Raw genomic sequence first — 26492 nt, forward strand, 5'->3', positions numbered from 1 at the left:
GCGGGGGCGGGACCCGGCGGGCGTTTCCGGTTCCGGCTGCGGGGAAGGGGCGGGGCCGAGGTTGAGGTGGGAGAGTTTGGCGGCGACGCGGCGTGCCGGCTGACTGTGGGGAACTCGGTGAGCGAGCCCGCCCGCGCTCCTGGCCGGGCTCCGGGGTCGCCGAGGTGCTCCGGCTCTTCGACGAGGGGGGAGCGGCGGGCAGCGCGGCGAGGCCCGGGGCGCGGGGCCAGTGCCGTGCCGGGAGTGCGAGGGCAGGGCCGGGTAGAGGGAGGTCTGGGCGGCGGCGGGTGGAGCCGTCTGCGGGGGCGGGGGGCGACGGCTAAGTCCATCCGGAGGAGCCGCCGGGGTGGGGCTTGGGAGGGCGTGCCGGGTCGGGGCCACGTCGGGGTGCCTCTGGAGCGGGGTGGACGCCGTGGCCGACCCGGGCGGCCGGGAGGGGCTCCTCCGGCTTTATGAGGAGACAGTCTTCTAGAAGTTTCTCTGGATGGGGCCGTGAGGTGCGGGGTCGAGACCCGCGTTTGCCCTTGGCCCCAACTCCCGTTCTCTAGAAGTCGCTCTCCGGGGCTTTCTGAGGTAACCCGAGCACTTCCGCCCCTTCGGAGGCGGACGCGGTGGTCGGGAGACCTTGGAGCCCCGCTCCTACCCCGGGAGGGGCCGCTGGTTCTCTGTGGGCCCCGATGGGAGGGCCGCGGGCTCCAGGGCCGCTTGGCTTCCCCGGGGGACGGGGGCGCCGCAGCTTCGGGAGAGAGCGCGAGGGCGTTACGGAGACGGGGGCTGGCGTGTGGGGGGCGGGAGCGTCTGGCGCAGCGCGCCCCTCGGCGTGGCGGGCCCGGGCCCGCGGGGCTGCGAGGACGGTCTCCGGGCTACACGAGTTTCCGGTTCCAGACGCTGCCCCGGTTCCGCAGGCGTGAGGAGCCTCCCGGACTCCACCGGGAAGGAATTGTCCGAAAAGGCGGCTCTGGGTGTGTTAGCGCCCCGACTGCCGGGGCTCGAGCCCGTGTCAGCCGGGCCTTGGAAGGCTCTGAGGTCGGGTGCGGGGGCCGCCCAGCTGTCACGACTCCTGTTTTTTCTGTGCTCCGTCAGGAACAGGCTCACATCTCCCCGTTGGCAAGCTGCTAGCAGCACGATGAGTCTGCAGTGGACTGCAGTCGCCACCTTCCTCTACGCAGAGGTCTTCGTTGTGCTGCTTCTCTGCATTCCCTTCATTTCTCCCAAAAGGTATGGTCCGTGGAGCGGACAGGCGAGCCAGGGAGAGTTGCTCCGCAGCTTATGCCTGCAGAGTTGGTGGGCCCTGGTATTGAGGCCAGATGGAAACAGGTAGAACCTGTCTGGGGTAGGGGTGGCAAGGGTTGTGTTGATTATCGCCAACCTTCCCCACAGTTCTGCTCTGTCACATCTTGCTGAGTTCCTTTCCTGTGCGCCCTGCCTTCTGGTCCTCAGAATGTCCTAGAGGGGAGAAGACCTAGTTATGGTTCTGGGAATGATGCCTTCCTGCCACCCCCCGGGGGCCCTGCCGTTCAGGGGATGGCGTTGTGGGATCTGCAAAACTTGCATCACAGGGTCACGTTGCCGTTGATTCGGTGACTTCTGTTCTCTTAACTAGTCTCACTGGCGTTGCGTAGTGCCCTCATGAGCATTACTCAGCCTATGAAGGTTGGAGCCATGTTTCTTTTCAATGAACAGAGGACCTGTAAAAAGTTAACTTGAAATAAATTTAAATTACATTTATTATGTGAGCACGTTTGCACTTAAATTGGGACATTACAGATAAGGCTGTCTTTTTACGGATATTTTTTTAAAGCTCTTTTTTTAATGAAAAAGTGTAGGCCCTGTTGTGATGTGATGGAAAGTGTACAACATTGCTTAAGGAATATTCTTGACAAAAACGAGATCTGAGTCACCTCGTACAGTTCACAGGAAATGCAGAACACAGGCCCCCTTGGAGCTGCAATCTGGGAAGCTTTGTAGGACAAACAACCTGGTTTCTGCAGACAGTAAACTGGGAAAGAAAAGAGGGCAAGGGAAGAGGGAGCTTATAGAATAAGAGAGACTTAAGATACTTATCAATTAAATGCAGAATCAGAATCTTGTCAGGATTCAAACGAACCAACTAAAAATAATTGTCTCAGTTGGACTTTGGAGTTCTGGCTCTGGAGTTCTGATGATGAGAGATTCTTGTTGATATTTTTGAGGTCTGGTGATGGCATCGTGATTAGTATTTTGGAAGGCTCTTCTCTGATAGAGCTGTATCCTGAAGTATTTATGGAGGGAAACGAAGAGAGGTCTGGGGTCTGCTTCATGGTAATGTAGGGTGCTGGGAGTCTAGGTGAACCACGATTGGTCACGGGGGAAAACAGTTTAAAGAAATGTGTACGTGGCAAGCATTTTGATGCTACAGAGGGGAAAGTCAGGTTCCCATTTCCCTACCCAGAGCCTACCAGTGTTTAAGATTGGTTTTCTAGAAATTTCTATACACGGACACGTATTTTTTTTTTCTTTTTAACACTCTTGAGTGGATGTCATAAATTGGAGAATTGCAAGCAGCTGAGGCTGAATCTGTATGGGATATTCAGCCGTTGGAGACGAGTGCAAAACTGTTTTTCTGTTCTCAGGGCCCTGGATCCCAGGCGTGCGTTCTTTCTCTTCAGGCCTTAGCCTTTTTGTTTTCTTCACAGATGGCAGAAGATTTTCAAGTCCCGCCTCGTGGAGTTGGTCGTGAGCTATGGCAACACCTTCTTTGTGGTTCTCATTGTCATTCTTGTGCTGCTGGTCATTGGTGAGTGGGCTTAGGCTGAGGGCAGCTACCTGACCTAGACCCTTTGACGTACCCTCTGCTGCAAAGCCCTGTGCCATGTTCCATGAGCAGTGTACAGCTTTGGCTTCTCAGAGACAGACCACTGAAGTGCGCCTGTCTTTCTCTTGGGGGAAGAGGCTCCTTTCATCCACAAAGACGGTGATGCTGACTGCTGGCAGGGCCCTCACTTTGACCAGCAGCCTCTGTGTACCCGGTGATGACGACCTCATGTCTCAGGCAGCTCCTCACGTCCTTCCAGAGCTGAAACCAAGAGAAGCTAACTGGCTCATGCCGACCTTGGTCTAAGTAGCGCTGCTCCTTGGGCACTTAGCAGTGTCAGTCTCTCCCTCAGTGCCTGAAACAGGCCTCAAATAGGGGACTGAGCTACCAAGTAGATAGGGAGCCAAGCTGGGAAAGAAGCTGCCATGTCCTGAAGTATACGGGGGGCAAGAGGTCTGATAGCATATCTAGGGGTCAAATCCCAGACCTCTCTGGATCTGGGTCAGACTTCAGGTTCCTCGAAGTCCTTCCAGTTCTGAAGTTCTATAAACCCTGCATTGAGGTACACACCAGCAGGGGCTTGAAAGATGAACAGGGGTGGGGCCTGAGGCCAGGTGGTGGCGTGATTGTTTGGAGACCAGAGGAATCAGTTTAGCTCTCATCTGTCTGTTAAATGTGCCTTTTGCTGCGGTAAGTGATCAATACATCCCCCTGCTTGGTCTCCAAAGTATTGGCTCACCTCTGCCGTAGACAGTGGTCCTGTCTCCAAGGTGCGATGCCTGCTTAGACTCAGAGCACTTCTGTCTCCCTGAGTCCCCAGCAGAAATGTGGCAGGGGGTGGGAGGCCAAGGGGGCCATAGTTCAGGGGAATGTGCAGGGCTCCACCCACCAGCAGCAGCATTAGGCGTGTCTCCTTCCTGATGTCTCGGGGCCTGATGGGATAGGTTCAGGCAGGACTGCCTCTGAACAGGTGAGGTGCAGCCTATCCATTCCCAGCCGTGGAGGGTGGGTGCCAGCTGCACACAGACCTCACTGTTCTTGAAATACTTGGTAAAGCCCCAGGAGGCAGCTCTTTCCAATCAGGGTTCTCTCCCTGAGCGGCCTATGAGTACAGAACAGGTAGGGATTATGCGTGTCTTCCCCTGAGCAGGAGAAGCCAGTCTGCAGGGTTTTGGAATTGGGTGTGTGTGCTTTTGCTTTTGGGTGTGGGCTGGGGGCAAGAATTGGGGTGGGGAGGGACCGTGCTGAGGGTGTTCACTTGGGGCCTTGCCCCTCTGCAAACCAGACTCCACGAACTCTCCTAGTATGGCAGAGTGGGCCGGGGGGGCCCTTTGCAGAAGGCAGTAGTTGGCAAAGGTGCCATTCTTCTTTTTTGGGCATCAGGGAACTGCTTGGATGTTCTAGAGAGACATCCTGTTATGATGATAGGCTGCTTTCTATCCTAAGGGTAAGAAGCATAATCTAGAGAGGCCTACCTAAATAAGTTGTTAGCTAGTAGCAAATACTGATGACATAACATAACCAGCTAGAAGCTGCAGGCCTGGCTGGCCCCTAGCCATCACTGGGAGGGGCCTAGGGCACATCTCACTGGGAGAGTGGGCTTAATGAGGGTCCAGGGTCAACTGCCCTGGGCTGGAGACCTGAGATAGAGGGCAGCACTCTGCTGCGTGACTTGGGCTAGTTTGGCCCAATGCCCCCATCCCCGGTCTGCTCTCTGCCATCAGCCAGAGGTGGTGGAGGTGCTGGGGTTTCTGGATGCAGAACACAGTGTAGGAAAACATGGTTTTTGTTAGTTTAAATCACAAAAATAACACATCTTTAAAAATTCACAAATTCAACCTAGAAAGTTAAAGTTCCCCATAATCCCATGTCTCACAGGTAAGTATTGTTAAAAGTTTATGGTATGCTTCCACAGGCATTTTCTATGCTGCCGTCTTTATTAAACTAGTACATACCGTTTTGGCTTGGATTCAGATCACAGTACACACTGTTTTGGATTGTGCTTTTTTCACTTACTGTATCTTAGGCTTTTTTCCTTATAGCAGTCTCATTCTTCTTAAAGATTGGGTAGTATTTTATCGTATCGTTATACTGTAATTCCTTCTTTATAGGCATCCTCATATCATTGCACATATATGTAAATCTTTCTGTAGGGTAAATTCATAGAGGTGGAATGGATAAACCCAAGGGCATGAACATTTAAAATTTTATGTCTTAGTTTGGGCTGCTATAGACCATAGACCAAGTGGCTTAAACAAAAGACATTTATTTCTCAAAGTTCTGGAGGCAGCAAGTCCAAGATTAAGGTGCTGGCAGATTCAGTGTCTGGTGAGGGCTCTCTTCCTGGTTCATAGGTGGCTGTCTTCTTGCCATGTCCTCACATGGAAGAAGGGACAAGGGAGCTCTCTGGGGTCTATTTTATAAGGGCACTAATCCCATTCATGAGGGCCTCGCGCTCACTTCCCAAGGGCCCGTCTTCCTAATATCATCTGGTTGGGGGTTAGGATGCCAACTTAGGAATTTTGGGGGCCAGGAACACGCAGTCCATAAAAAACATTGTTGTCCTGGTTTATATCCCTGCTAACAGTGTTGAAAGAGGGCTTGCTTCATGGTACAGGTGTAACACAAAAACACCAGTAAAGGGAGACAGATTTTTATAATGTAAGATCAGCTTAAAAAACAAGCAGTCTCAAACCAGAAATTAAGAACCAGACAATAGCCATACAGTGATACTTTGACCCTCTCCCATGGGGGTCCATTAAGAGCCCTCTTTAGGTAGATCTTTACGTACTGACTTAAAAAGATGTCTCACATGTTCACTTTGGCAGCACATATCCTAAAATTGGAAAGAGAGAGGTGATTAGCATGCCCCCTGCACAAGGATGGCACACAGATTCATGAAGCATTCCATGTTTTTTAGCACATTGTAGGGTATACAGAAGTACAAATAAAATGTTGTACACATGAAACTTATATAATGTTACAAATCAGTGTACCTCAAGAAAAAAGATTTCAGGGTTGAGGGAGAAAAGTGGTAGGTATGGGATGGTTCCAGTTCTTTTTTTTTTTTTCTTATTTTTTTAACATCTTTATTGGAGTATAATTGCTTTACATTGTTATGTTAGTTTCTGCTGTATAACAAAGTGAATCAGCTATACGTACACATATCCCCATATCCCCTGCCTCTTGCGTCTCCCTCCCACCCTCCCTATCACTCCCCCGCTATCCTCCCCCCTAGGTGGTCACAAAGCACCGAGCTGGTCTCCCTGTGCTATGCCGCTGCTTCCCACTAGCTGTCTGTTTTACTTTGGGTAGTGTGTATATGTCCATGCCACTCTCTCACTTCGTCCCAGCTTACCCTTCCCCCTCCCTGTGTGATGGTTCCATTTCTATTCCACAAACGCATAGATATGAATATACGGATGACCCAGAGCGCTGTGTGGCCAGCAGCAGCTCTCCAGAGCAGAGGCTGCACCATTCAGCAGGTGTTTGTGTGCCCCCTGTGCGCCTAGCACTATGCTAGGCCCTAGGGGTGTAATAGAAAAGATTTCTGCTCTCATGGCGTTTTGTAGTCTAATTTGGGGGAGGTGGACAATAAACCTGTAATTGGGGTAATTTCAGATGTGTGTATTGCAAAGAGAATGACATCAGGTAATGGGACTGAAAATGACTGCTTTTTAGCTAAGCTGGCCACATGTAGCAGGTCCTGCTGGAGGTGATTATGTTATGGGATTCTTACTCCTACATTTCTGCTGTGTTTGAACCTTTGATTGTGAATTTCTTTTGTAATCAGAATAAAACAGTTTAAATAATAAAATGGGTTATAAAGCTTAAAAATGAAAACCCTTGAATCTTTAGCAGGCATGCTTTAGGTCTTGACTCCTAGGCAGCTCATGCCTCCCTAGCGGGCATTTCCATAAACAGGAGTACCCCGGCTTATCAGTTGGATGGCCCATGGCCAGCCCAGTTTGAGATAAACAGAACCAAACATTGGGGGCACCATGGGAAAGGGGAGCTGCCTCTGTTGCTGGCGATATCTCAGATTCGGTGAGCATCTTGACACGGAGAGCAAGCTCGTGGCCTGGGTAGAATGGGTCCAGGGGGTGACGTGAGAAAAGCTGGAGGAGAGAGTAGGTCCAAGGGCAGCACTTCTGACAAGGCATCTCTCAAGGTGTGTATAGAAGGGGGATAGCAGGGGAGAGAGATTTGAGGGAAGCAAGGCTGCCCCAGCTCATGCCGCCTGTCTTACCTGGACAGGCCAGCCTAGTCTGAGCGGGAGCTAAATGCCCGTATTTCTTCTCTGCTCCGCCACAGATGCTGTTCGCGAGATTCGAAAGTATGATGACGTGACGGAGAAGGTGAACCTCCAGAACAACCCCGGGGCTGTGGAACACTTCCACATGAAGCTTTTCCGTGCCCAGAGGAACCTCTACATTGCTGGCTTTTCCTTGCTGCTGTCCTTGTGAGTGGGGAGGGGTGAGGGACTGTGAAGGGACCTGTGGGCTAGCCCATAACTTTGCCTCCTCAGTCTGTGGCCTTGAACTGGAGGCCCTTTCTGTGTTAGGGGAACCACACAGTTTCCCCAGAAGCCTCTGATTTTTCTCCTGACCTCCGGAAGCAGCATGGAGGGTGGGAGAGGGCTGACTAGAAGGTCAGAAGACCACGTTCTGGCTCTGCCGTAACCTGCAACACGTTCTTTTAGGACAAATGTCTTATCACCAGGTCGATTTCTGTACACAGTGAAGTAAATGACAGGCGTTACCCTCCTCTGGGAGAGGCTCTTTGGAGCCCAGCTTAAAAGGGACCAGTTGAGGGCTTCCCTGGTGGCGCAGTGGTTGAGAGTCCGCCTGCCGATGCAGGGGACATGGGTTCGTGCCCCGGTCCGGGAAGATCCCACATGCCGCGGAGCGGCTGGGCCCGTGAGCCATGGCCGCTGAGCCTGTGTGTCTGGAGCCTGTGCTCTGCTACGGGAGAGGCCACAATGGCAAGAGGCCCGTGTACCGCAAAAAAAAAAAAAAGGGACCAGTTGAACAGGGGCTTTTTGTGTATGGGGTCCTGTCCTGAGAAGAGTGGGCAGAAATGGCACGAAGGGGCTGAGACCGACCCTGTCCCTAGGGCCTTCCCAGATGTAGACCTGTCTGTCACAGGAGCTTGAGACCTATTGGAGCCTGGGGGCCAAGGGCTTCTGGAGTTATTGGGAAGAGCCTACAGTGAGGTTACTGAGAAGTAGGGTGAGTGTATGGATTCTTGGGCATTGGAATGACTGTCTGGGTTTCAGTTTTTCAGAAAAAAAAGAAGTCAGTTGCTCAGCTGAGCCTGGCCTCTCTGGGTCAAACTTGGAAAGTGGCGGGTGGTGGAGCTGGAAAGGGCTTTTTAGGGGGATACATTTGATCACAGGAGTGATCTGCAAGGCTGCTGTCTTCCAACTTCTGAGAGTCAGGAACTGAGGAGGCTGGGAGGAGTTGGACACATACCTTAGGGTTTTAGGGTTTCAGGAAACTTCAAAAAAGAAGTATGATCTTGTGGACTGAGACTCTCCTGACTGCTCTGCTTTTGTGATCTCTTCCAGAAGGAGATCTCCAGGGCAGGTATTATCTGACCAGGCCAGGGGACAGTGGGTAGCCAGGTGTACCAGACAGAGTGTGTGCTCAGCTCTGTCCTCTCTGCGACACTGTGAAGCGAGGTGTTCCAGCTTAATTCCTGCAGTTGACTTTAAAAAATTGACATATAGCACAAATCGGCATCTGGTTCTGTGAGTGTTTGACAAATGCAGAGTAGAATAACACCACCACCGTCAGGGTACAGAGCAGTTGGCAGTCTCCTAACCCAAACAGGTGAATTCAAAGAAGAGCAGTCCTCATAACTCCGCTGTTCCCGAGGGGACGCGTGGAGGCTGAGAGAGGAGAGTGAGATTTGGCCCACAGGTCCTGTGCTCCCTCGCAATCCCGCTCTGTGCTCTGTCGTGTCAGCTGCCTCCCTCACTTCGCTCTGACCTCTCCATTTGACAGGCGTGTAAGGAAGGCTTCATCAAATTCCCTTTAAAACATGTCGGACATAGTAACTTCTTGGGCCTGGTTGTTCCAGCAGCCATACATCTGTTGCCCGTCCATCTTAGCTTGCTGTGCCTGCCATACCCTCCCGTGTCCCTGGCCGGTAGCTGATCAAAAAAAGGACGTGAGGTTGGTCTTGTGTGACTTCTTAGAAAAGGAAACGGTGACCCCAAGGATCAGTGTGGATTCATCGGTTGCCCACAAATGAGCTGTTTAATTGTTTCTAGAATTTTCTGAGATGATATACTCCTCCCTAGTCTAGGGGTCAGATCCTGTATGGCGGCTGTGGCCCTTGAGGAACTTCTCTATTTGCATTACATTAACCATCCAAGAAAAAAAGATTACCTGTGAATTCTCTGGCTGTCCAGTGGTTAGGACTCTGCGCTTTCACTGCCGAGGGCCTGGGTTCAATCCCTGATCAGGGAACTAAGATTCCCACAAGCTGTGCAGCATGGCCAAAAAAAAAAAAAAAAGAAAGAAAAAAACCCAAAAGCTTATCTTGAAGACTGGATGGCCTGGTGGCCTCGCCTGTGTGCGTGTGAGGTGTTTGGGTTCTGGTTCTGCTTGAAGTCAGTAAGGACTTTAATAATCCTTCATAATTCAGTGGGCCTTTATAAATGGAAAAGGGCAGCCCAAGAGAGATGGAGCAGCCTGAGTTGCACAGGTTGTAAGTGGCCAGCCCGAGCTCACGCCTAGTTCCGACCCTCTGTTCAGATGCCAGCTAGTTTGCATTAGAGTGAGCAATTAGTGCCAGATTGTTGGTGTATAGCCTGCCTCTGACCGTAGACTGGATAGTGGGCTGCTTTTTTCCCCTGGATTTTGGTAGGAAGGTGCCTGGATCAAGTACACGATCTGTACATCAGCCTTATTAGTCTAAGTTTTAGGAGTCCAACGACTTTAATCTCTTAGTTCCATTTGTACATCTGAAGATTATTAAGTAATGTTAGTATAAAACCTTTGGAGGAAGTTGAGGCTTTAAATAAACAAATAAGAAAATACATCCTCTAAAATGCTATCATAACCACTGTTGACACATAACGTTTGTTAAATATTTTTCTAGACTTTTTTATGCCTAATAGCAGCTACCACTTGTTAAGTGTTCAGTGTGCCAAGCACACATTAATTTTTATAGTAGCTCTGCAAGGAAACAACTGAGGTTCAGAGACCCCAGTTCCCAGAACTAGTCATCAGCAGAGCTGAGAATTCAGACTTAAAGTGATGGGACCTCAGCAGCCACATGCTTCTTCAAAACAGGGTCAGGTTGTAACTACCACGTGGGAACATGGGTCTTCCACTGAGTTTGTCATTAACATTGTTCTAGGACAACCCATCTGTTGCCAGCATTCTTAGGTGTCTACCAATTCCCCACTGGTGAACATCAGACCGATCTCCCCATTTTTCTGATATCATAAACAGGGAAAACCCCTCTCAATTGTCACTTTGTGTGCCTCTCAGCTGGACTGCCTGGTACTCTTCAAAGTGTCTCTGCCCCCTTACTGTCTGTCTCTTTCTCATCCGTATTTGTGCAAGTCTCACTTGCAGGTACTGGCTCAGTCCCTGAACCCCCGTAGGCTGTTTGGGAAAGAGCACGTGGATCAGGGTGGATGGGTCAGGAGTGGCCAGAGACAGGGTGGAGGGTTTTGAATGCCAGTTTCAGAGTTTGTACCTGATCTCTGTGTGGCAGAGCACTGAGTTTTTCCAGTGGTGCTGCGCCGTGGTCAGAGTTACGTGTTCATACTTGGCGCCTGGGATGGAGTAGAGCAGGAGAGCCTGCAAGCAGGGGGACCAAGTCAGAGGTCGCTGAACTGAGAGATGCTGGTGGCCTGAACCAGGTTTCAGAGGTGCTGGTGGAAGAAAGGGGAGGAACTAGTGGGGATGCCAAGCCTCTGAGGTTGAGGTGGTGGTGGTTCTCCTGTGGGCGCCCACAGAGTGGCAGCTGTGGCAGAACCCAGAGGAAGGCTGCACACCCACCCGCGTGGAAGGAAGGGAGCCGGTGAGGCCTGCTGGAAGGAACGAGGAAGCCGGGGGAGAGGAGGGGGATGACTTCACCGAGGGGTCGAGGAATGGGCAACTCGGAGGTGCTGGCCACTGCCTGGAAGTGATGGAGGGGAATGAAAGCAGATGCAGGGAGAGGCAAGACTGGGGAAGAGACAGCAGGTTAGTGGGTGAGGGGACCACAGAGAGAGAGAGCAATGCTCAGAAGAGAGGCTGGGGGTGGCGTTGGTTCCTCATGGGGCTGGGGTCAAGAGCACGTTGGGGGAGAATTCCCTAGCTGTCCAGTGGTTAGGACTCTGCGCTTTCGCTGTTGAGGGCCCGGGTTCAATCACTGATTGGGGAACTAAGATCCCACAGGCTGTGTGGGGCGGCCAAAAAAACACCTGGGGGGAGCCTTGAGCAGCCCTCGTAATTGAAAACCGGGGCCCCAGGCTTAAAGGACGCATCACGTCCTTAAACAAGTCTGCATTTCCCTGCAACAGTCTGCTGGCAGGGGGCAGGGGGGCAGGGTCTGGGCTTTTGTCTTGTATCTGCTTCGTGGTTGCTCTGACGTGGGGCAGCTTGCTACCTTCCCAGGTCCTCACGCTCCTTTCTCTATGGGCTGGGCCCCAAAGTCTGAGAACAGCTGTCTCTACTCAGAAGCCTGGGGATGCTCTGCCTCTTTTTTTTTGTCCCATGTGATCCCTTGCTCCTGTGTTTTTTTTTTAATTGCGGTAAAATGCATTAACATCAAACTGGCCATGTGAACCATTTTTAAGTGTAAGGCTCGGTAGTGTTGGGCCCGTGTGCACTGTTGTACAGGCAGCCTCCAGAACTCTTCATCTTCAAAACTGAAACTCTGTCCCCACTCCACAGCCAGAGATCTCACCTCCTGAGCCTCTCTTCCTCGTTACCCGGGGAAGTGCTGCCACAGTGGGGCTGCATCATCCCAAGTAGGCTTCCTGCTGCTGGCTTTGGTCTCCCAGCCTGTCCACCCTGCCCCAGCCAAGTGACCTTTCTGGCATGTAAAACCGACTCCACCACCCCCTGCTTCCAGTGCCTTCAGAGCACCTTTGGCATCAAGGCTTGAAACCTACATCCTACAGCCCTCTGTAGTCTCTTCTTCGGCCTCCCCATGTTGTGAACCAGCCTCGTGGGTCCCCTTCCCTGAGTATTTCTGTGGCCTCTGCCTGGAACCCCCCAACTCTTGCCTGCCGGTCTAGCCAAGACCTCCTCTTCATGCTTATTTGGGCCTTCCCTCCTGATTCTGCCATGCAAGGCCCGTGCTGTGCTGTGGGCTGGCCTACAGAGCTGTCCTCCAAGGGCCCCAGCAGCGTGTGAGGGGCAGCATGGGGACCTGGGCTCACCTCCTTTAGTCTGGTTGGCTCTGTGCCACTTTCACCTTAGGGACTGAATGGAGTGTCCTGGGCAGACAGGGACAGCTTCAGGCCCATGTCCAGGTTGAACTCATCGAACTGCTGTGTCGAGTGTTTTAGGTTGGATGCCCAGCTCTTCAGGTCTCCTGAGCTCTGACAGCAGGAATGCCGGGGGGTGGGGGTGGTGCTCGTGAAGACACACATGTCTGGGCGCCCCGAGGATGTGGATGTGGATGCCGTTGGTCCCAGCACTGTGTAGCGGGCCTCTGGTCTGTGATGGGTGTGGTGCAGGGCACCATTTAGTGTGGACCTGGGCAGCACGGGCTCTGTCTCGCATGCTCTTGCTCATCCGTTGCCTTAGTGCCTACTTCCCTGCTCTGGGACCACCTCTGGTCGGCATCCCTCTGGAGCTACAGGTGTGGCTGCACAGCAGCTCTTGCTGGGCTGAGTTTTGCATGTTCTGAGAGCAGTGCTCTGTTTTCTCCGCCTTTGCTAAAATGTTACTGGTCAGGACCCAAGTAGTGGTCGTCATCCAGACCCAGGAAGGTCCACCCTTGTGTGTGAGGCCCCTCGATCTGTAGTGACCTGAACTTGGTCCACAGTTACCTCTTGTTTTCTGCCTACCTCTCTGGGGCTGGGTTGTGTCACTACAGTCAGTCCAGATGGAGCTGCCCGTGCTTTGCTACAAAGTTCTCTGCTTAACGGCCAGTGACTTGGGGGCTGGGTTGTCTCTTGGAAGGTGATCGTGCCCTTTAAACTGCTGGTGGGGCAGAATCCATCCAGACCCTCTGGGGTGAGCGGGACGTTCTGCTCTGCTTTCTTTGCTCTTGGGTCAGCCCTGCTTGCTGCCGGTGTTCAGCTCTGCAGATAGTTGGTGCCCAGGCGGCTGCTGGGGCTTGTGTCAGTGGCGAGACAAGCCAGAGCCACCGTGTCCACGGAGGCCATGTGGGCCCAGCAGGCGGGGATGAACGTCCAGCCTGGGCTCTGCCGCCTGCAGTGGCCACGGGGCGCTTTCTTCCCTTGCCAAGGGGGTATAACAGCCCATGGTGGTCCTGAGAGACAGATGGGTGTAGTGAGAGTGGACTTTGGAATTGGCTGGGTTTGGATTCTGGGTCTGTTACTGTCTAGCTGTGTGATCCCGGGTAAGTCACTTCACTCTCCGGAGCCTTTTTCCTTACCTGTTGCGCAGGGGTTGAGGATGCCTCTTTCGAACACTTGGTGTGAGGGTGGAGGTGACTTGGGTTATGTTCTCAGCATCATGCCTGGCACGTGGGGAGTGCTTAATAAACGGTAGTTGTTACCGGTATCACCCCAAGTAGTGAGAGAGTTTTGTGGGATTTTTCCCACTCGTGTGGTAGGCTGTGCTGGGCCTAGGTAGGGAGTTGAAGAGAAAGCTGGTGTTGGCCTTCAGGGGTCTTAACATTCCAGGCTGGGCACAGGGTGGGGAGAGTGGGGGCGGGAGAGCAGAGTGGGACAGAAGGACAGAGAGAACAGGTACTGCAGCCAGAGCAGAGGGTGTGGGGAGGGCTGCCCCAAGGAGAGGCCAAATAAGGGTTGGAGGCGGCCAAGCCGAGGAATCCTCAGGGCCCTGGGCATCCGGTTCTCAGCACTGGAGGCAGCATAGAAGAGCCAACCCCCTGTGGTGTCACTCAGCTTCAACAGTGAGTGTCTCCCTGGCCAGTCTCGTTTGATTGCCCCCTTCCCCATTATTCTCTGGATTATTTTGAAACCAATCCCAATTATTATGTTTACAGGCAAAATAATATTTTGGATTATCGCTTTGAAAAGAGAGGGACTTTATTAAAAAATCATAAGCACGCTAGCATCTTGCTCATTACAAGAACCTTACAGTAACTCCTTAGTAACCAACTCAGTAGTGATTGCTCACGTTTCCCAGATTACTTCGAAGGTTTTGTTTTTTACTGTTTGTTTAAATCCGTGTCTAGATAAGGGAACCTAAGGGGTTTTTAAAATCTGGTGCTTGGGGCCTACCCAAAGATAAAGTGATCTAAGTGGAGGACTGACCTTAGAAGGCCAGGTAAAGGGATATTTGACCTTTATTTCCTCTTAATCCAAGGGTCCATCCATCAGCTGCCATCATTTTCTTTCTTTTTTTCTAAAATTAATTAATTTATTTATTTTTGGCTGCGTTGGGTCTTCGTTGCTGCACGCGGGCTTTCTCTAGTTGCATCGAGCCGGGGCTACTCTTCGTTGCGGTGTGCGGGCTTCTCATTGCGGCGGCTTCTCTTGTTGCGGAGCACGGGCTCTAGGCGCGCGGGCTTCAGTAGTTGTGGCTCGCGGGCTCTAGAGCGCAGGCTCAGTAGTTGTGGCGCACGGGCTTCATTGCTCCGTGGCCTGTGGGATCTTCCCGGACCAGGGCTCGAACCTGTGTCCCCTGCATTGGCAGGCGGATTCTTAACCACTGCGCCACCAGGGAAGCCCTGCCATCATTTTCTAAGACTACAAATACAGTAGTGCTTCACAGCTCAGTACTGGGTAAGAGCCTTTTTGATAAGTCCGTTGATTTCTAGTCCCCCCCTCCCCCAGCCAAACTCACCCCAGCTACTAGTGTGCTGGTGTCTTGTGGGTGCTGGGCCCAGGAGGGGGCTCTGATAAAGGGGGGACCGTGTTAATGCAGGGGGAGTTGCTACGAAGAGGCCACGGAAGACCATCTGACACGCATCGGCTTCTTTTAAAGTATGGATTGTTTGCTCAGCTACTGGATTTTGGCCTAAGAATTCTCTTCATACTCTAAAGGCAAATGGTGAATGACCTCTTTGGGGGCAGGGTGCCAAACTACAGGGGTTCAGTCTTCCTGATTCCAAGGTCATCGGAAGCCTGATGTTCCAGGAGGGCCCCTTCCTCTGAAGGCAGAGGGTAGGGGAAGCAGAGAGCAGGGCTGGAGATGGGAAGGGTGATTGGCTCCTCCAGCCCAGCGCCGTGTGACCAATTGCCTGCAGGCTGGAGACACTCGCTGTGAACAAATGGGGCTGGTGTGACTGAGGAGCTGGATTTTTCATTTAACGTAATTTTAGTTTATTTGAACTGAAAGGGCCTCTGGTGGCCTCTGTTATTTGGATGGCATAGCCAGTGCCACCTCTCATTCTTTGCTTTGTTGGTTCCCCAGCCCGGGCCAGGCCTATTTCCTGGGCTTTTTCCACAGCACATCGCCATCGCCTGCTAGAGACACTGCCTTGTTGCCTTTGGACTGGAGTACCGCGTGGGGCACATCTGGGGGTCGACAGCTCCCTCCTTCCCATTCCCTCGAAGTAGCCAGGGGGCCACCAGCATATTTTAGCGCTGGAACATCTGCCTAGGTTGTTTGGCCTCTTTTGGTTGCTCTCTGTCCCCCAGTTTATACAGAATCCCTCTGCTCCCTGGTCTCAAGAAGGCAACGTGACAGGCTCGCTCCTGTTCGCTGGTTCTCTTCAGCTCCAGAGGGCCCCCTGCCCCCGCTCCCTCTAGCTGGCCTTTCTGTCCCCAGGGTAGACAGGCACCACCTGGGCTTAAGCTGGAGTTGCTGCAGGGCCTTGGCCTTTCCTCGACCCTGGCCCCCTCCCATTTTGTCCGACCTCAAGGGTTAAGAGGAAGACCGAGCACGTGTGCTGAGATGTACTCCTGAGATGGACGGGGGCAGCCCTTGGAAGATTTTCCCTGGACCTTTCTGAGTAAACTCTCCTTCTTCCCATTCTGCTGCCTCCTTATTTTCATGACTCCAGACTCTAGGGTGAGAGTTTCCTGTGGCAGCTTCCACCCTGTTATTACCAGTCTGCTTTGTCCGACATTTTTGCTGGGGCAGCACCTGGCTTTTGGCTCCTCGCCACGGTGGCCACCTCCCCACGCCGCCGCGCCGCCGCCTCCTCAGTGTTTTTTGCTGGCGAGCTGGGCCGAGTTCACCCGGAGTCCACCTGCCACCCTGTGGAGCGGCGCCAGAGGCAGAGCTGTAGTCGGCCTGGAGAGTCAACAGGTGGCGCTGTGACACCAGCTTCCCGCTTCCCCAGGGCAGCAGGGTGAGGGGAGTTGCCTGTCCACCTATCTCGCCGGGGCCCTGAGGGCTGAGTGACCCGAGGGCATGCCACCTGGGAGATGCCTGGTAAATGCTAGTGGGCAGGATTGGCAAGGGGGGGCCACAAGCATAGAATATTCCTTTTGGGACTTGGGAGGACCCTCCTCCTTGCTCTCGTCCCACTTCCTGTTAAGTCCAAGTCTGCCCACCCCGTTCGCCCACAGGAGGGAGACAGGATCAGTGTAAAGAACATGTGAAACCACGTCTCCATAGCTTGATATGGTTGGCTCTGTTTCTCCTGCCGATCCTTGTTTACTCAACCTTTTATAAAAGCATGAAAGCCCCACTCAGCATCCAGAAACATCTTACCGAGAAAACCCAGTTGAATTGAGGTATTTGGGGATGACATTTGTCTGCCAAGGACACATCTGGATTCTCTTATGGTTCGTGCACTGACTTCTCTCTCATTCGCTGGGTGCATTTAACCTAGACCCTGGACCCTCTATCAGCCCTGAACCTTTGGGAAATCCCTTCGGCTTGTGGCTTCTCACCTGTTGTCCAGAACTGGCTTGGAATAGTTACCTGCGTAACAGTACTTGGGCAGTCAAGCCGAGCTCGGTGGAGGATGGCCAGCAGGAGTGGGGACAGCAGTCCGTCGGCCTTCTCTCTAGGCTGACGTCTCTGGGCTGTTGAGATTTGGAGATGCTGAAGCTCAGCACCTTCCACCGTCTGCCCTGCTCTGTCCTGGGTCTTGGTGGAGGCTCAGAACACTGAGGGGACAGACACAAAAAGGGCACATTGATGTGCCTGGGAGAGGGTGGAGGCTCTCGGAGAGCGTTGGAGCTGGATCTTGGGTGAACCGGGGGCAGGCACAAGAGCATGGGGCCTAATGTGTGAGGGGCACCAAGAAGTTCTAGAAGGCCAGCTCCTGGGCAGGGCAGGCCCTGTCGGCCGTGCTAGGGAATGCTGCTCTTGGCTTAGCCAGGGGCCCTGCAGGGGCGCCCTTTGGACTTGGGCCGGGGCACTGGGCTTTGCCCCCAGCTTTGGTGATGAGTGTTTTCCCAAGTGCCTATTCAGCTACCGCTGCAGTCACAAGCCTGGCTGGCTCATCAACACGGGTCTGACATGGCGCCTTCCTGCTGCTGTTTCTCGTCACCCTGTTGCTCAACTGACTGGCAAGCCCTGCCCATGTCTGCCTGTGTCCCCCTCTGTGTGGCTGGGCCTAGGGAAGGCTGAGTTCGGGGAGAGCCAGGGCCCCAGACTCACATTCTGTCCTGGCCTGAGGTGTGGCACCACACACATGGGGGACGGGGGGGAGTCACCTGCAGGGTCCCTTCCCAGTGGACCAGGCTGGGGGGGGTAGAGATTGAAGGTGCATTCCCTGGTCTGAAGGCGTTTGTGGCTGGGCACCCAGTTGAGGAGCAAGTGACAGTGTGATGCGGGGAGATGATTAGGAGGAGAAGAGAGCAAGAACTGTGCAACCAGATGAGGGGGCACAGGGGCTGCTGCGGGAACATGTGGAAGGGGGACCTGGGAGGTTCAGGAGAGGCTTTGAGGGGAGAGTGGTAATGGAGCTAGGTCTTTTTTTTTTAAATTATTTATTTTGGCTGCATTGAGTCTATTGTTGCCGCACATGGGCTTTTCTCTAGTTGCAGCGAGCGGGGGGCTACTCTTTGTTGCAGTGCACAGGCTTCTTATTGCGGTGGCTTCTCTTGTTGCAGGGCACGGGCCCTAGGCGCGCGGGCTTCAGTAGTTGTGGCTCGTGGGCTTCAGTAGTTGTGGCGCACGGGCTTAGTTGCTCCGCGGCACGTGGGATCTTCCTGGACCAGCGATCGAACCCACGTCCCCTGCACTGGCAGGCAGATTTTTTTTAATGTCCCCTTTTTTATTTTTAAATTTTATTTATTTTTAATTTATTTTTGGCTGCATTGGGTCTTCATTGTTGCAGGCGGGCTTTCTCTAGTTGCAGTGAGCGGGCACTCCTTTTTGTTATGGTGCGCGGGCTTCTCATTGCGGTGGCTTCTCTTGTGGAGCACAGGCTCTAGGCGCGTGGGCTTCAGTAGTTGTAGCACGCGGGCTCAGTAGTTGTGGCTCATGGGCTCTAGAGCACAGGCTCAGTAGTTGTGGCGCACAGGCTCAGTTGCTCCACGGTATGCGGGCTCTTCCCGGACCAGGGCTCGAACCTGTGTCCCCTGCATTGGCAGGTGGATCCTTAACCATTGCGCCACCAGGGAAGTCCCCTGGAGCTGGGTGTTGAGTCATCAGCGAGAGTTCTCAAAGAGAAGGGGAGACACCCCTGCAGACTGGTGGGCTGACGTGCAGTGACAGGAGACGAGGCAAGTGAGGACTGGCGTGTTCAAGAGCAGCCAGTGGTTTGGCGTTAGTAGAGCAGAGGGCCACGCGGGTGGTGAGGGGACAAGAGCCAGCTCGCAGAGGGCTGTGTGCCAGCCAGAACAGTGGGCGGGCGTCAGAGGGATGGAAGCAGAGTGACATGATCAGATTGTCTTGGAGAAAGATCACTGGCTTTCCTTGGGGGCATGGATTACAAAACTGTATGGTGGAGGGTAGGGAGGAGGCCGCTTAGGAGCTATTAAAGTCACCCAGGAAAGCAGCAGTGAGGCCACAGGGATGACTGGGGCCCAAGGTGGCGTGCAGGCCCAAGAGCTTGGGTAGCTCAGTGACGGCGTCCACCACAGCGCGGTGCAGGAGAGTTGGTCTGTCACGGATGGGCTGAGTCGGGCATGTCTCAGGGACACGCAGGAGCCACCGGTGAGTAGGCAGCTGGGTGTCAGGATCTGGCTGAGATAAATCCCTGCCGGGGGTGGGATTGGTGGGTGGTGAGGGTTGCTTGAGGCAAGGGTAAGGGAGAGTTCCAAGGGGGTGACCCGTCAGCTGTGCCAAGTGCTACAGAGCAGGTGCACCAAGGACTCCAGGGTGCTCCTTGGATTGGGTGGTTAGGGCACCGGTGATCATGCTGGTGGCGTGGCCAGGGCAGGATATATAGGTTGGTGTCGGTTGAGGAATGGAGAAAGAGGGGAGGGGCTTGGGCTGGTGGGAGGCAGAGGCTTGAGGGGCTAGGTTCCTGGAGGGAGGAATTACCCAGAATCGTCTGGGGCTGGGTTGGAGGAACAGGTCTAACAGGAAGGGAGAGGACGGGGTTGGGGGTGAATAGCGTGAATAGCGTGGATGGATGGTGTGAAAGACACGTGGTTGGGGAGGGGCATCTACCCTGGAGGCTCTTGCCCTGCACTGAGGGGGAGACCCTGAGGGCGGGTGGGGGGCTGAGCAGGTTGAGGTGGCGGGAGGCCCCCTGGACAGCTCTTGCGCTGGGTACCGCGTGTTTGCCCGGGCTCTTTTTGGCAACCCTGGTTCTCCATAAGTGGGGATGGGCTGGGACGGCACTGAGGAGAGCTTGGCCCCTGCTGTACTGCTGTGGTCTTCACTGCCACCACTATCCTGGGCTTGGCTTCCCTGGGTAACTGGGGCGACAGCTGTGGTCGCTCACAGTGCTGCTGGAGTCCCGCCGCGTGTCAGTGGCCTGCCCAGCCTCATCGAGGGGGGCAGGCGAGGGGGGAGCGTCACCTTTGGGCTTGCCTGCTCCATCCATCTTTGCTGGCTGGGTCTGCCAGGTGGCACATGTGCCCTCCCCCCCAACCCAGTCTCCGGCTGGGAGGAGCAGCCTCCTCCACGTCACCAGGATCTGCTCAGAGCTGCCTGAGCGCCCTGTGCTTGCGAGCTTGGGGCTTAGTCAGACTTGCCTTTCTTTCTGGGCTCCCCCAGTGACTGCCACTCTGCCTGTGTGACTCAGGCATGTTGCTTCTCTCTGGCTCCTGGGGCACTCGGGAGCTCCCTCCACCTCCATGGCTTCAGCCCGGTGGGGGGCAGGATGGTGGGCAGTTGCGGCTGAGACAGGGAAACCTGAGCCCTGGGCCACGAGGTCTCGGTCGCTAATTTTAGAGAGCACATGTCACTGGAAACTCTCCCTTCCTGCCAGGAACCAGTAGCCTTGCTCTCCCCGTCCTGACAGGGGCCCCTGGAGCCGCTCCCTAAACCAGGAAGCGTGATGGGTGCCTCACAGCCCCTGCGAGCTGCTCCCCCTCAGGGCTCATTCCCAGCAGGGGCTCTGCCAGGGCCTGGCCAGGGAGAGCTGGGCGCCTTGTTTGCTCTCCCATCCCTCCCTAGTCCCCTCGTCCCCTTGGGCCTGATGAGCAGCAGGTGTCCACAAGGGGCCTGATAAGCAGCAGGTGTCCACAAGAGCCCTGCAAAGGCCAGAGAAGATGGCTCAGAGCAGGCGGCTTCGGCTGCTTTGTCTGCTCTGAGCGAGCACTTTGTTGTGGAAACACCCTGGACATGCCAAGTCCTCCCCTCCCCTCGTCCCTGGGGCCTGCCCATTCTGCACCCTCCTCGGGGCAGTGGCTGGCCACGCCCATCCCAGGCATGTGGGAAGTGCCCCCGCCGCCCCCGACTCTGAGTCTTCCCGTCCTCTCTCCTGCCAGCTAACATCTCAGGGCAGGGTGGCTGTCGGGAAACAGTAGCGTGTGCTCAGCTGCCACGTGCTTGCCTCTCGTGGCTGGTCTGAACCTGAGATGTGTGCCTGGGCCCTGATTTTTCATTTTCTGTCCCCCTCGCCCGGGGAAACCTCAAGGTGGTGATGTTTTCTAACAGGTGTGGTCTGGCAGCTGCCTGTAGACTGCATTTGGGAAGGGGGTGAGGAAAGAAGAGTTGTTTCCATCTCTCTCATTTGGCCCGGCTAGTGGTTCCCTGGAAATCGAGAACATGTACTGGTTGGCAGCTCAGGCCTTGGGGTCAGACAGGCAGGAGTGCGGATTCCAGCCACATTTCGTTTCTGGCTCTTGACCAATTGCTTCAGCATGCTGAGCCTCCATATCCTCTCTGTGAAACGGGCAGTAGTAGCAACTGTCTCACAAGGTGGGCTGGAGGATTCGGCCGGCCCTTTGGAAGCCCCCGCAGCACTGGCTGCTCTTGTGTGGTGTGTTTGTTTGTTTGTTTGTTTTGTTTTGCTGCATGGCATGTGGGATCTTAGTTCCCCAACCAGGGATCAAATCCACGCCCCCTGCATTGGAAGCACAGAGTCTTAACCACTGGACCACCAGGGAAGTCCTGGGCTGCTCTTGTTTATCAAGGCGAGCCCAGCCTTGCAGCAAGGAAAGTGGCAGCGTGGCTGCTTTGGCACATCTAGGCCCTGCCCTGTAAAGTGCCGGGTTCTAGGCCTTTAGGTTGTATCTAGGCGTGGCCCCTTGTGTCCTGTCAGGCTCCTGCTTCCTGTGCCTTCTGGGCTGGAGGAGAGCCCCAGGGCTGTGAGCAGCCTTTTGGGGGCACTAGTAATCATTCTGGTGGCAGAGGACAGCTCCTGCCTCCGTCTTTCCCCTCACGTTGCCGGTGTGTTTTGCTTTGCCTCCCTGGCAATCCAGAAGGACAGGTCTAGGCTGTAGGCAGGTGTGGGGTGGGAGCAAACAAAAAGAAGTTCATGCTAGCCATCTTTCCCTCCTTCTTTTGCTCACTTCTCCCTTCTTTTTGTAAACAATTACAGCCTGCTTAGACGCCTGGTGACTCTTATCTCCCAGCAGGCCACGCTGCTGGCCTCCAATGAAGCCTTTAAAAAGCAGGCAGAGAGCGCTAGTGAAGCGGCCAAGAAGTACATGGAAGAGAATGAGCAGCTAAAGAAGGTGAGTTCGGCCTTCCCGACCCCCGCCATGTGACATTCTTTATGGGCCACAGCAGCTGCCGTTAGCCTATCAGGCTGGGAAACGTGCGACACTGCTGTTGTGTGAAAAGCGGAGGAGCTGGGTGGAGGGACGAAGGGGGTGGGTACTGGAGGGGTCTGGGGGATGCGATGGGAAGGGGAGCGCCCTTGCTGCTCTCTTGCCTCTACCTGCTGTGCATCCAGGCCAGACTTCCCTGATAAACTGACTCCCTAAGGAGCCGAGCCCTGTGCTGTGAACATTGGGCAAGTTAGCACAGAAGAACACAAGATAGGATAGGACCAATCTTGGTCCCCTGAGGATTGCTATCATCTGGGGACGAGGCGGGGCAGTCCTAGAAGGCTTGTCAGAGGGGGTGAGGTGTGAGCCAAGCTGGGAAGGAGACGGATGGACTTGGATTCATAGGCAGGATAGAGTTGGACGGGCAGGGGTGAGCTGGGGGCTCCTCAGCTGGAGTGAGCTGTGGAGCTTGGAGAGAGGAAACGATGGCATTGGTCAGTTAGGGGTCACTGGCAGCAATCCCCAGATGACAGCAAATGGAGTCGTTGGATGGACTGGTCAACTTGGAGGAGCTGCCGAGAAAGGAGGCAGGGCTGGGGGCCAGGGCAGGCAGGGCGTGTGCCCTGGGAGCTGTAGCAGGTGGCCCTGCTGGCCCGGGCTTTGCCTGGTGGCTGGGAACAAGCAGTGGCCCAGTTCTGTGCTGACATTTCCGAAGGGGCAAGTGCCCAGGGCAGCTTGAGGAATCACAGCTCAGTGGGGAGGACGGAGCTGGACTCCTTCCCTCCCTCCCTCCTCCCTCCTCCCTCCTGAGTAACCCAGGCCCTTGGCACTGTTCCTAGGAAGCTGCCGGTGGAGTCAGGTTGGATGGCGGGGACGCTGAAGAGAAGGTGGAGGAAGAGAAGAGGAGCCTGAAGGCTGATCTGCAGAGGCTGAAGGACGAGCTGGCTGTCAACAAGCAAAGTGAGCACTGTCGTCGGGTTGCCCGCGGCCCCCAGAACTCGGGAGCCTCTGCTGGTGGCTGCCACACCTCTCTTGCCAAAGTATTAATAACAAACGCACACGCAGGCTCAGGAGCTGCGTGAAAACAAACAAATGGCTCCCTGCTCGTCCAGCCCAAACACAGCCGGGCTCGGCCCCAGCCAGTGGGGCTTAGTGGTTTAGCAGTGCACTCAGGGTCCCACCAAGGAGGGCCCAGGAACCCCAGAGGTCCATGGGCTAACTCCAGAGCATCTCATCCAGTGCCAGGCATGGGGAGTGGCGCTCTGTGCCTTGTCACCAGCAGCCTGATGGGTGGGGAAGGAAAGGCTGCATCAGAGCTGCTTGAGATGTTCCCATCTGCTCCCTTCCTGAAGGTCTCTCTCGACACACCTCTCATTCTCAGCTTTGAGGCTGGGGTTCTGCTGCCTGCCTCCTGCTCTCACCCCCAACCTTTTCAAAATGTTTGTCCCATGCTGTCAGCCTCCCTGCGGTCACCCCTGCTGAGAGCCATGCAGGGTCCCTCCATTAAAGGGGCTGGGGGGCGATCCTTGGTGTTCTCCTACTTGTCCCAACTTTGTTGGCCAGCCCTTCCCCACTTTTGGAGGCTTTCAAGGCAGCTGGCAGAGGAGCTTTTTGAGAGGAGTGGTCTCCCAGACATCCTCACTGGGGACAGATTTGGGGCAGCTGCATCTGCTGTCTACAGCAAATGGCGTTTTTCTCCCTAATCCTCATCTTTTAATTTTCCTTCCTTCACCACTTGCATCATCCCCAGAACTGGAAAAAGCTGAAAATGAGGCTCTGGCCATGCGGAAGCAGTCTGAGGGCCTGACCAAGGAGTATGACCGCCTGTTGGAGGAGCACGCGAAGTTGCAGGTCAGCATGCTCAGCTTGCTCTGTTGGAACCGAGCCCCCCCCACCCCGCGCAGGCGCAGAGCAGGCCTCCCACTGCCTTAGCCTCAGGGCCAACGTGTCCCCTTCGAGAGGCCTCGGCAGCAAGCTGGCTGCTTTCTCTTCCAGTCCCCCTTTTTTCCTTTGTTGCTGCTGAGTCTGGGGCCAGCGTGGGCCCAACAGCCGGAACCACTTCTGGAGCAGGAGGGGTGTGGCCTGGCAGATGGCAGCCACTTAACTAAGGTCGCCTTTGGCAGTCAGGTCAGCCCTCTGCACTGTGGGCCTGCCCAGCCTCGTGCCCAGCATCGGTGCCCTTGAGAAGAGCTCCTTCCCTTACGTGTACCCCTGGTCCATGGTGTGGGGCCCCTGACTCTCATCCAGGTTTACTGAAGGGCCGCATCAAGTACCGGCCAGAGATGTGCAGGGGAAATTCCACTGCTGGCTGCTGGCCTTCCTTCTGTAGGGGCTGCGGGGTGATGTGAGGCCGAGAGCTGGAGACATCACAGCCAGCCCCCACCCAGTAGGTCCGAGTCACTGCTACCACCTCCGCCCGCAGGCCTCGTCTGAGTCCCCAGGCTACCTGTGTCTGGAAGCTCAGGTGGCCTGGAAATTGGGCATGAGGGCTAGGTAAACACCCCTAAGTTCTGATGATTTGATTCAGTGCTTGGCGGCCTGAGTTTGGGCACCGTGGAAGGTGGAGAAGGAGGGCCCAGCCCCCAAAGGGGGACCAACAGCTTCAGTGCAGGGCGGGCTCACTGGCAGGACCGGTGGAAGGTGTGCAGAGTTGGGAAGAGCCTGAATTGGGACTTGGAAGGGACTCAAGTTTGGAGGCTGCCGTGGGCACGAGGGTGGGTGTGAGTGAGGCCCCGGAGAAGGTGGTGCTGCGGGGTTGGGGCTCTGAGAAAAGAGCGACAGCAGAGGCTTGTCTCCCCTCGCCCCCTCGCCCCACGCCCCTGCCCGGCTGGAGTTAGGGTTACAGCCCTTGTGGAGTGGGGCCACTCCCACCCTGGCAGACTGTGAGGTGCTACTGGTGGGGGGTCCCTTGCTCATCTGACCGCCTGGCATCTGGGGAAAGGGGCACCCCACCGGGCCTCTGGGGTGGAGGGGCTGGAATGCGAAGGGGAGGAGTGTGCCTGCCAACCCACTGCTTTGCAATTTCTGTCCCCTTTGCAGGCGGAGGTAGATGGCCCCAAGGACAAGAAGGAGGAGTGAGGGCCCCTGCTCCCCGCCCGTGGCTGGCTGCTTCCCGAGAGCCCGGCCTCCCTCGGTACTTCGGCTCGCTCCCTTCCGCTTCTGTTCCCTCACGCCGCTTGCAGTTCCACGCTCTCCTAGTTCCACGCTCTCCCAGTTCCACGCTCTCCCAGTTCCATGCTCTCCCAGTTCCACGCTCTCCCAGCATTCTGTAGGGGACTCAGTTCCCACCCAGGATGAGTAAGGCTGTGGCAGGTTTTGCTTCCCGCTGGTTAAGCCCCTTCATGTTGCGTGTTGATGCTCTGGGCTCCAAGGCCCCTTTTCTCTGGTCCTGCAGGAGGGCAGGTGGAGCAGGAAGACTAGGGTTTCTCTTGGGGCAAAATAAACGTTGTTGTGTTGTGTCCGTGGTGCCTGCGTATAACTGAGGCCGCAGGGAGACCTGCTCTGATCCCTCTCCCTGGAGTGGCTGGGAAGGTGGCGGCAGGCAGTGTGGACAGAGACCCCCGCTCCAGTCTTTGCCCTGGAGGCCTTCCAGACATTTTGTCTCCATTTGTTCAAACCCCTAAAGGCTCCCTCATCCCAGGCTGGGCGCAGGCTCACACTTGCCCTCTCTGCCCCTCTGCCTCCTGCTCCCCAGGCCAGGCCCTGCTTTATGGCCACGTGGAGCGTGTCCGTCCTGTCCGTCTTCCTGGGGGTTGGCTGCTGGGCCCGGGGAAGCTTGGGAGGCAAGGTAAACCGCTGGGGCTTCCGGGTGGCAGACTCACCTGCCTCCTCTGGGTCCTGTTCATCACATTTAGGACAGATAGAGCATGGCAGAGTGCCACCAGTCACTCCCTGCCCCACCCCCTCCCAAAGGTTTGCAGGATGACCTCTGACTAATGCTGGCGAGAGAGGAGACTTGCCCTTGGCAGTGACCTGCGACCAGGGCAGAGCAAGGCAGTGGGGAGGGCCTCCGGGCGGGTAAAGTGCTCCTCTGACACCTGCGGCCCATGAACATGTTGGTGCACCGCCCTGATCGGACAGCCTGCTCTGGCAGCGGGCTTCCCCTTGGCGGCCCCCTGGGCTGGCTTTGGCAGGTGGCCGCCATTGGGCAGGCCCTAGTGCTCATCCTCCGCTGGCCCTGAGGGCTGGGCGAGGGGAATTGGGGTAAGGTCGGAGGTGTTTTCTCTTGGAATTAAGGGGCCCCTGAAGATGTTGGTGCTGACACCCAGCCTCACGCACCTGCTCCTCCTGCCAGGCTCAGGCTGGTGGCTCCCTTCAGGGCTGTCCTTTCCCCTCGTTCTCATGAGAAATGCTGCCCCTTTCTGGGCAGCCTTCTAGGTGGTGTCTGCCGGGGAGGGAGCCCACAGGTGACGCCCTCTGGTTGCTCTGCCGAGGCTGAGGGCCAGTCCCACTTTTCCAGGAAGTGTTCCCTGACTACCTCGGCCTCCCTGAGCTCGCTCTTCTCTGAACTTCTACAGGCCAAAGTCCAAACAGTGTGCCTTTAGGTTCTTCCCTGTTCAGTCCCAGGTG

At 55.2% G+C, this 26492-nt stretch overlaps 1 protein-coding gene and 1 non-coding gene across 5 annotated transcripts; both read left to right on the forward strand.

Moving 5' to 3' along the window:
• Positions 1–15: 15 nt before the first annotated feature.
• On the forward strand, positions 16–25383 carry BCAP31 (B cell receptor associated protein 31). Of its 4 annotated transcripts, none has more exons than XM_060087507.1 (8): positions 16–117; positions 1084–1218; positions 2676–2776; positions 7109–7256; positions 21752–21887; positions 22763–22883; positions 23674–23774; positions 24963–25383. In XM_060087507.1, the coding sequence occupies exons 2-8, from the start codon at positions 1127–1129 to the stop codon at positions 24999–25001; spliced, it is 738 nt and encodes a 245-aa protein (XP_059943490.1). In that variant the 5' UTR covers positions 16–117; positions 1084–1126; the 3' UTR covers positions 25002–25383. The 4 variants fall into 4 exon arrangements, with proteins under 4 accessions (XP_059943490.1, XP_059943492.1, XP_059943489.1 ...); XM_060087509.1 differs by lacking the exon at positions 16–117 and adding an exon at positions 369–497; XM_060087506.1 differs by lacking the exon at positions 16–117 and adding an exon at positions 370–573.
• LOC132482769 (U6 spliceosomal RNA) lies at positions 5609–5711 on the forward strand. The gene has a single exon (XR_009530946.1). It is a non-coding gene; the product is annotated as a U6 spliceosomal RNA (small nuclear RNA).
• Positions 25384–26492: the final 1109 nt, after the last annotated feature.

The sequence above is a fragment of the Mesoplodon densirostris genome, chromosome X (assembly GCF_025265405.1).
Source record: "Mesoplodon densirostris isolate mMesDen1 chromosome X, mMesDen1 primary haplotype, whole genome shotgun sequence".
In the NCBI taxonomy this organism is placed as follows: domain Eukaryota; kingdom Metazoa; phylum Chordata; class Mammalia; order Artiodactyla; family Ziphiidae; genus Mesoplodon; species Mesoplodon densirostris.